This window comes from Myotis lucifugus, unplaced genomic scaffold, assembly GCF_000147115.1.
Source record: "Myotis lucifugus unplaced genomic scaffold, Myoluc2.0 scaffold_1135, whole genome shotgun sequence".
In the NCBI taxonomy this organism is placed as follows: domain Eukaryota; kingdom Metazoa; phylum Chordata; class Mammalia; order Chiroptera; family Vespertilionidae; genus Myotis; species Myotis lucifugus.
This window is the reverse complement of record NW_005872183.1, coordinates 29,325-39,670: the sequence shown is the minus strand read 5'-3', so window position 1 is coordinate 39,670 and position 10,346 is coordinate 29,325. Positions and strand designations below refer to the sequence as shown.

The following is a 10,346-nucleotide window of genomic DNA, read 5'->3' as shown; positions in this document are numbered from 1 at the left end:
CTGAGCGAGGAGGGGGTGCCTGCCTGTTCACCGGGTAGCTTCCGTGGGGGGCGGGGAGGAAGTGGGGAGACCCCTTCACAGCGGTTGCTAAGGAAGCTTTCTCTGCCAACTTGGGGCAACGCTGCACACGCTTCCTCAGCCTCTTGGGGACTGTTTCCCTGCCGGCCACACACAAGCCTCAGTCCTGAGGGCCGGCTCCACTCCCCTGGCCGTGTGCTTCCCGATTCCGTCTTGCTCAAAACCACAGAAATGTTTCCTCGGGGAGTGAAGTAGGAACTACAGGCAGGTACTTCTTTCCTTTGTTGGAAAGATACAACGAAACCATTCAGAGTTCCCAGGGAGCTTGTGACCCTATGGCATTGCTGGCACAGACAGCTTCACCGGGGTAACAAACGGTGCGTGTGAGTCAGGGAACAATCCCGGGACAGGAACCCGTCAGAGCGTCCTCTCCGAGGCAGGAGCGCCTGAATCGGGGCCGGTTCCACGAGAATGAATCATGTTCACTTTTCACTCATTTGGGTCCATAGCGTTTCTTTTTTAGGCCGCTGGTTTCACACCCATCTCCCACCCCCTTTGTTGTCCTTTAAGAAAATAATCAAGAACAGAAGGACTTAAACCACCAGGAAAATCAGCTGGAGAGAAAGAGGCATGTCTTACCTAAGTGTTATATACCTCAGGGAAGGAATACTTCTTCACCTCTCTGCTAGAAATAGTCCCTTCGGATTCTGAGTCCAGACTCGTTCTGTTTCTAACGCTGAATGGCTGCAGAACTCCTACTTACCCCATTTGGCCTCTAAAGGCTTTCCTTTTCTTTTTGTAAAATGTAATTTTATTTCAGAGAGAAAGGGAGAGGAAGAGAGAGAGATAGAAACATCCATGATGAGAGAGGGAAACACTGATCGGCTGTCTCCTGCATGGCCTCTTCTGGGGATCAAGCCAGCAACCTGGGCATCTGCCCTGACGGGGAATCGAACTGTGACCTCCAGATTCATAGGTTGATGCTCAACCACTGAGGCACACTGGCCGGGCTAAAGGCTTTTCTTTACATGAAGAAATCCAGCAGCGGAACATCTCCGTTCTCCCGGTGGAATGAAAAGGACCAGGGGATCTACATGAGCATCTAAATTTTAGATTCTGAAAGGAAAGGGATGTGAGCACAGTAAGACTTGCTGAAAGCCACCAGGAAAAGGGTCTCCCAGGGCTGGATGCTGGTAATAATCTTTCATACTATTCACCCCGATCGCACCCCTGCTGCAGGGTAGCTGGGCGGGCAGGGGGTAGTCGGGACATCAGTTACCATCCCCTCTGCCTTCACAGTAGCCAGGGGTACGCGCCGAAGCCAGTTATGCAGAACGAGGCTGTGGTGGTTTCTGCACAGTCGATAGCGTGAGTGCAGGAGTAAGGCAGCTTTAATTAAAAGACAAGCAGCTAATCTGCAATCACCACTCTGGGAAAACTCCCATTGATAGGGAGTTCAGGAGAGAGGCAGACTGGGGAGCACTTGCAGGGTGATTTCCATCACAGTTTTAAAGCTACAGCACAGAGTATAATTATAGAACCGCCCGACTTCCTGGCATGACAATGGATAATTAAACTCTGTGGATGTTCTAAATACAGACTCAGTGAGGAAGCGCACCTGGGGGCAGCACCATTAGCCCCGAGTAAACTTCCTCAGTCTTTCATCTGTTAGCGAACTTGGCATTTTTAGAAAGAAAAGCCCAAAACTGGGCCTTGAAACAGGTTTTTCAAGAATGGGGGTTCCCCGGTCCTGGGGGGGGGGGGGGCGGGGGAGGGAGGGACAGTCATTGTTAAAGGGCGGGGTTGCACCTGGGAGGAAGGGGCTCTGGAGATGGACGGTGGTGATGGTTGCACAGCCATGTGACTGCACTTAATGCTCCCGACTGTACAATTAAAAACGGTAAAATTGGTCAATCTTATATGAATTTTACCATAATTTTTAAAAAGAGGTAAGTTGTTTCCCCATAAATGGGTTAAAAGTCACTTACATTCAATTTTTCTTCCACGAACACCATCTACCTGGTCCTTTAGGCAGCAGGTCAGAAACTCTAAGGAGATCATTTCAGGCAGTAAAATAAACTAAAAGGCGGCGGCATCTGGTTACTCTGACCAACTTGGGGTCTAATTGGCTTGCTGCATGATTAATGCGACCAGTATTTTAGAAAATGGTGTAATTTATTTCCAAGACAGGCCCATAATCGCCTCTCTGCAATCCTGAAGAGCTCTGAAACCCAAACTTGCTTCCCTAAGTTTGGATCAAGAACGTATTTGGTGGCAAAACCTGACCCGAGCCCGCACCGGCCCACAGAGGCTGCGTTTACCCACTCGCTGCGCACACGCACACATTGGGCTGCGGAAATATTCCCTGGTGGACAGCGTCACTGCCCCATCGTTCCACCTGAAAGGGCGCCGTCTCACATGTAGTGCAAGCGCCATGCCACAGCGATGGGAAAATTATGCGTTTCCTAACAAACCTGGTTCTGAACGTTTCAAAGAAGAGGCAGTGGATCTCTATGAAATTAATCACATCCGATTTAGATCAATATTTCCCAAGCATTGATCATTCTCTACCAAAATCACCATTTTGCCAGATCCAGACATCACTCGTGTTATTATATTCCCTAGTACTTGCCCTCACGGTGACTCAGCTTTGTTTATTTGAATAAAATTCCAACTTTAAAGAAATATCTCTAACTGTAAAAGCCGAGTTTCTGAGAGGTCTACCCTGTGGGACAAAGGAGATTCTGAAGAAGCCCACAGGTGTTAAAGGCACAGGAGTGCCAGACCGAGACTCTCACCCTAAATCATCAGAGAGACAAAGAAAACGGAAAGGGAACCCCTGCCTGCCCATGTGACTCAGTGTCCCCCGGGCCAGGCTGGTGAGCAATCTCCTGTCTCCCGTCATCACTCTGTTTCTCAGGAAATGGCTCGCTGAGACGGCAAGTCTTGTGGGGGTGGGGGACCCGGCTGTACAAAAGCATAAAGTAGCAGCGAGGGGGGTGGGGGGAGGGATAAACCCTGTGTCCCACTTCCAGGCTGTCACCATAATCCGCCAGACTGAGCTGGGCCATGCACCGCCATCTATTTATCAAATTGGCACCAAAGTTACCCTGAGTGCAACCCCCTGGCTCATCCATAGCTGCGCTGGCCGAAGGCCTCCTCAGATGCCTGTGTCTAGAAGCGAACAGGCCGACCAACCAGAACCTGAGCCAGACCAGCAGGACCCTCAGCCCTTCATACACTTCAACAGCAGCCACTGCAAAGAACAGCCTTCAGAACCAGCAGAGACAGATTTGTTAGGAAAAGAAAATCAGTCCGTCTTCAAAAGTACCTTCAGCATCAGCTCCCGGAACACAGACACGGGACAGCAGGGAAAGTCTTCCCGCACAGAGGACTGAGAGTGAGGAAATCTCCACTGTGCAACTACCAGGAATTTAAAAATAATAAGTGTACACTGATTGAATGCGGTGATCAAAATGACCATCACCAGCCAGGGGCAGACAGACACCGTGAGCCTCTGGAGGTGCTGAACTGAGAAAGACAACATCCGTTCAGGAGTTTTCCTGAATCGAACGGACGTCAGACAGACACAAACTGACGGTGATTCCGCAAAATACCCAGCCTGCAGTCTCCCAAAGTGTGATGAAGATGAAGAAAGGTTGCAGGACTTTCCAGATTCAAGACACGTGTCTACCAAAGTACGCGCTCCCAGCTGGGTCCCACCCAGAATAAAAGGCTGCAGAGGGCAGTGGCGCCGCTGACAGAATCGGGATATGGAGGGCAGGGAGGTAAAACAACGGCATCAGGTTAAATTTCCCGCTTTTGATGACAGTGGGTAAGTGAGAAAACGCCGGTTTTGTCAGGAAATGCACACTTACGAAGGGGCCAGGGGGCGCCACGCTCTCTAACTCTCCGGTTCAGAAAAGCTATGCTGGCAGGCAGAATCGGATACAGGGTGACAACAGGTGACTATGGGGACAGGCGGCTGGGACGAGGTCCAAGATGACACCTGCTCCCTGCCCACCGGCCGCCACGGAAGCCGCCGCCCCCGCCCAGCTCCCCGGCGGACTCACCATCCTCCTGAGAATCCGCAGCAGCAGCTTCTGCTCCTTGGGGTCCTCCTTGGATGTCAGTGAGTCGGCAAAGCTCTCTGCGTTCTCCGGGGACAGGCTGTCCGGGTTTTCTCCCCCGTAGAGCTGAACCAGGATGGACAGACACTTGGATGAAACTTCAAAAATTTCAGGATCCTCAGCAGGAAGCTGAAAAGAAACACACAGGACTGCTTAGGCTCCGTCAGAGAGGGCGCTGGTGTCCCTCAGGAACCACAGTAAAATCTGCCTTCACGGGGAAAACATCAGTCTGTGCACAACATCGGACTAATTGAATGGTGAGGGGTTTTTGGAATGGATCGTTTTCAAAATGCACACAGTGACTCAAAGAAAGCTCACATCACAAAATCCAAAGGAAGTCCTGCAGTACTTCCTGTACTCCACAGCAAAGAAAGCCTGGAGCAAGCAGGGGCCAGCATAGGTTTTACATACATATATTTAATGCATATGTTCATACAGGGCTGTGTGTGTGTGTGTGTGTGTGTGTGTGTGTGTGTGTGTGACTATGGGTGTGAAAACTGTATGAAATTTTCTGAGGCATGCCCCTTACAGTGTTGCTTACTATTAACTTGCTTAGAAAAATTCACTTCCTAGAAGATATAATGGAACACTTTGAACTTGTCTGTGTCCAAATCATTATCAACTAAATAGGTAGGACATAAAGCATTGTTTTTGCATGTACTCAAAGGTTCTTTTTTAAAAAATTGGGTGCTAGAACTAAATCTAAAACTTCTCAGAAAAATCATAGGCAGAATCTTTTTGACCTTGAGCGAGGGAATGATTTCTTAGCTAGAACTGAGAAAGTACAATGTACAAAATGGAAAATGGACTTCATCTAAATTTTAAAAAAACAACTTCTCTTTGAAAGACTGTCTAGTTCATTAAATGCTCAATACAAGGTGGATATTACACCACCACCCCCATCAGAAAGGGTCCCTTTAATGGAGATTATGAAAAAGTGTTGCATCAGACCCCCAAACTAGACCATGCTTCTTGCCCCAAGTAAATGTCTCCCTTTTGTATACCCCACTTTCTGGATGATGCACATCTTGTAAGTGATTATATGTCCATTTCTGTCCAGCAACCAGGGCTCAAGGCCAAGACCATGGCTCAACTTTTGCAATTATATTAGATTTCATATTTGTACTGAAAACTCACCCTATCCTACCTTCATTGATTTACTCATGTTTTCTACTTTATAAAGGCTCTCCAGACTTGAAAAAAAAAGGAGCATCCAATTAAGTTTGAATTTCAGGTAAACAATGAATCTTTTTTAGTGTAAGTAAATGCATCTTATATTTTATCTGTCAACCCTAACTTTATTGTAAACATTGTTATTTGCTAAATCCAATGTTTTGTGAGAGAGATGAGATCAGAGACACACACATATATACACATAAAACTTGGAAATATCTCAAAGTAAACATTTTGAATTTTAAAACTGTATTAAAACAATTTCAAATCACATTTGTACTGCTTAGTTCCCTTTATGTAAAAGGAGAAAGATTTTGAACTGCAATCTACACAGTACAATGCATTTCAAAATCTTTCTCCTCTTACATTCCATTTTAAAAATATTGCCTGGTGCAGTGTTTTGTCAAAAATTATATAGGAATATTTAATGTCAGAGAATATATTAACCAAGAAAAAAAAATAACCACTTAATAATAACAATATTTCCCACCCTTTTTTGCTATCTAAAGGCACCTGAGGAAGTAGCCCCTCTGTGTTGCTGGGACATCTTTAAGGAGAATTCACAGCAGCCATCCATCCTTACTCCCCTGCATTTTAATACAGCCATCGCTCTCGCCCAAATCGGCTGCAGAGGCAGCAGAAGCTATCATTACGCTGATGAATGGCAGCAATTCCGGATGACATCACCCAAGGAAACACCGCTGCCCGCGGCCCTGACGCTGCCCGCTTTGCCTTGAGAGGATGCTCTCGTTTCACTGACCCCAGGCTCGTTGTTACTAAACGCAGAAATTTAGAGGGAAGAAAACCGGCCACTGCCATCACTGATTTAGTTATTAGTCTATAAATCATTGAGAGTTTTTTTAAAAAAACAAGTTGAAGGACACTGGTAGGTCAACTCAGCCTTGACCTCTGGGCTTCCGGCACTGTCCTGACTTTCCTAACGAACTTCCCGTTTTCCTGGCCAGGCACTAGAGAACGGGGCAACAGTCACTTCAGAATCGTAGAGGGGGCTTAACCAATTCTCTGAAAGCAGCGCAGTTGCAGGAACCGGAGGGGGTGAAGCTACGCCAATGCTGACTGTGACCGCCAAGGTGCGGGGCTTCGTGTAGACGCTTTGGCCTGATCACGTGTCACTTGCTGCTCTTCCCGACTTTCCACGTTGGATGTGCAGGTGGAGCATGCTGCCACTGGCTGGGAGAAGGATGCTGGAGAGAGTCCTCCAAGAAATAACCCAAGTCCCACGATGCTTGCGCCCCTCACCAGCCATCTTCCACACAGGAGCCCCGGCGGTTATTTTTAAACACTTTGATCAGATCCTACCACCCTCCTGCTCAGAACCTCCAGTGGCTCCTCGCCATCTTGAGAAGACAGTCCGAGCACCGAACTGTGGTCCACAGACCCTGCCTGAGCAGTGGGGCCCTATGCCTGCAGGACAACAGTCTAGACCAGTGATGGCGAACCTTTTGAGCTCGGCGTGTCAGCATTTTGAAAAACCCTAACTTAACTCTGGTGCCGTGTCACATATAGAATTTTTTGATATTTGCAACCATAGTAAAACAAAGATTTATATTTCTGATATTTATTTTATATATTTAAATACCATTTAATAAAGAAAAATCAACCAAAAAAATGAGTTCGCGTGTCACCTCTGACACACGTGTCATAGGTTCGCCATCACTGGCCTAGACAGTGAGGCCAGGGGAGGGCAAGACGACAGAGTCTCCAGAAACGTAGGTTGGGTCATCATTCACCGCTGGGACTACCACGGCTTAGATGTTCTCATGGCGACATTATAGCCAGTGGGTAGACCCACGCGCATGGAGCTTAGGGGACAGGTCATGGCTAAAGACACACGTTTGGAAATCCTCCAGGCACGGACATCACGGAAAGCAAGGAGCTGAAGGAGTTACTTGTGGCAGCCCAGCCCCAGGCTGGGGGTGCGGGCTTTGGAAAGCTTCCCCAGGGGGCAGCCTCTCCTCCCTTCCACCACCTCCCCTCCTCAGAAAATTCAGGAATGCTTCACTCTGGGGGGTAGTGTCTGCTCAGCATCAGCTTCTTCAGGGAAAAGTCCTGGCATAATTTGGGGGCACATTCTAGGCTACTGGGTCTTCTGCATGTGGAAACTGGCGAAGAGCATAAGGAGGGTCGATGGCAGAGCTGATCACATACAGACTTCTGAAAATGGCCCTATTTTCATCTCCTCCCCGAGGCTAGAGGTGCTATGGGGCTCAGAGCTGGGAGGCCTACATCATGCCACCCTCGTACCCCTGCAGGGCGTTTGGGGCGGGGCTTCCTCTATCCTGTGGGATCCTCTGGGCCTCCTTCTGCAGCCAGAGATATGCTGAACCTTCAATGTATTATAGGCTCCTTCTCCTTCCTCTTCATTGTCATAAGTTGATTCCTTTTTGAGTTCCGTACTTTTCCTTTAAAGCAGTGGTTCTCAACCTTCCTAATGCCGCGACCCTTTAATACAGTTCCTCATGTTGTGGTGACCCCCAACCATAAAATTATTTTCGTTGCTACTTCATAACTGTAATGTTGCTACTGTTATGAATCGTAATGTAAATGTCTGATATGCAGGATGTATTTAGGCGACCCCTGAGAAAGGGTCGTTGGACCCCCCAAAGGGGTCGCGACCCACAGGTTGAGAACCGCTGCTTTAAAGGCATTTTGGGAGGCAGGACTCAGTGTGCGATAAAGAGCAATGAAAAGAGGCCTTCCTGCTAGGATTCTTTTGGCAAACCTCACGCTTATTCCACAGTGTGAGGATCATTTTAATGAACTAAAAGCGTGTGAATGGAATTACGATAAAAATTACTGTTAGCCCAGTTGGCATGGCTCAGTGTTTGAGCATCGACTTATAAACCAGGAGGTCACTGTTCGATTCCAGTCAGGGCACATGCCCATGTTGTGGGCTCGATCCCCAATAGTGGGTACGTAGGAGGCAGTGGACCAATGCTTCTCTCTTATCATTGATGTTTCTATCTTTCTCTCCCCCCACACTTCCTCTCTTTGGCACATCTCTCCATCCATTTAGGTCACACTTTACGTCTTTCAAAATGTTCTACAGTTAGCATCATGATTTGCATTTTCCTGTTATAGTTATGTTTGTCCTTTTTTTTATGAGATGGTTTTAGTCACATCTATAAAAGGATTTCCCCCACTTCTATTTCTATCAGACTAATACCAGTATATTAAAAAAAAAGCTATTGGTTTCTGTGTATTATATTATATGCCATGAATTACTGAAGTTTGCTTTTTAGTTTCAACAAGTGTTTTTTTTAAATCTCTTATCTAGGTATGAAAATTCTCGCAACTGCGAGTAATAATCAGTTTTAGTCTTAATATTTATTTTTCTTACCTGTAATATACCACCACCCATCGCTGTTGACTATTAGTGGTGGCAGAAGGGACTCCTCTTTTCTCAGTTTTAATGAAAATGCTTTCAGTGTTTATTAATTTCTAGGAAATAACTTTCAACATTTTGGGAAGATTCACTCTATCTTAAATAAAGTTTTAAAAAATTAAGAGTGGCCAGTTGAACTTTTTTAGCATTGACCATGTTTTTACTCTCCTTCAATTTCTTAAAATTATTAAATTATACTTTTCCAATGCTTGAACTATTCTTGAATTCATGGATCAAACCCTATTTGGTCATATTGGTCCTTTTAATACATTACTAGATTTGATTTACCTTTTCTTTTAAATTTTCTTACCTATATTCATAAGTAAACGTGATCTTCAATTGTTCTGTATTATTTTAAAGTAGGCTATGGCTTTAGACATATTACAGCTTTATGACAATGAGCCAGGGAGCTTTCCATCTTCCTCTACACTCTGAATTATTTACATAGCATAGGAGTTGTCTAGTCTTTGAAAATTTGGAACTCATATGGAAAACCACTTAGTCCTGCAATATTGCAATGACAGATCTTGGAGATGCGAAACAACACATTATGACAATCCAGGTGTCTGGTATCTTTTTTTTATATTACAAGGTGTGTTTTTTTCTTTTGATAGCAACTAATGGAATTCTTGTATTTGCCCTGCAAGCTGGCAGCCCTTCTCATTGGTTGTGAAAGAAATCTTAGCAGGATAAAAGAGGAAAGTGTTCCTTTTCCCCCTCAGCTGCAGATAAGCAGGTTCCATTTCGTGTTCTAAAATCGTCCTTGAAAATGTCATTTCTAATAAGGCAGTCCTGTGAGACATCTGGAAGGCAGAGAGGGTGCCTGTGTCCTGGGTGATCAATGTTCAACTTTCAAAACAAAAATCATTCTGATTGCTGAAACCGGTTTGGCTCAGTGGATAGAGCGTCGGCCTTCGGACTGGGGGGTCCCGGGTTCGATTCCGGTCAGGGGCATGTACCTGGGTTTCGGGCACATCCCCAGAAGGGGGTGTGCAGGAGGCGGCTGATCGATGTTTCTCTCTCATCGATGTTTCTGACTCTCTATCTCTCTCCCTTCCTTTCTGTAAAAAAACAATAAAATATATTTTTAAAAAAATCATTCTGATTGGGTCTCTTACTAACAATGTTTGCTTTGGTGATGATGCTTGTATTGACAGCATTGAATTTCTACAGGATATACATACTTATAAGATTTCTTTGTTGGATCAGCATATCCCTGTTTTCTACCTGCTTATGGTTAAAACAAATTAGACCTGTATTCTTTCTTGAATAAAGTGGTTGAGCGGCTTACATCATTGGATGGTTAAATTTTAACTTCTGAAGTTTGATGTTTTTTGGTCATTTATAATTTTCTATAAAAGTATCCCCTCTATATTTCAAAGGTTCATGCATTAGTATTATACATATTTCACATTTGAGTGGTTATATTTCCTTTTCCCTTTCCTAATGCTGTAGCCATAGAATCCAAATTAAAACTGTGAGTTATCTCATCTTTACCTGTCAAATGGACCCAAAAAATTTTAGGCTCAGAAGATGCAGTGCTGGTGAAGATACAGAAAAACAAATACATTGAATTACCTTTGACTTGAATGTAAGCTGCTAAAAATCTTTTGGGAAGT

At 45.4% G+C, this 10,346-nt stretch overlaps 1 protein-coding gene across 1 annotated transcript in view; it reads right to left on the bottom strand.

Annotated features, from left to right (window-relative positions):
- The window catches only part of LOC102431453 (serine/threonine-protein kinase ULK4-like), a gene marked incomplete at its 5' end in the record, with an annotated part of 79,518 nt that overhangs the window by 51,029 nt on the left and 18,143 nt on the right, over positions 1-10,346 (bottom strand). Inside the window, one exon of the mRNA XM_006107363.3 lies at positions 4,092-4,277. Coding sequence (XP_006107425.1) covers positions 4,092-4,277 — 186 coding nt within the window. The remainder of the gene's footprint in view (positions 1-4,091; positions 4,278-10,346) is intronic.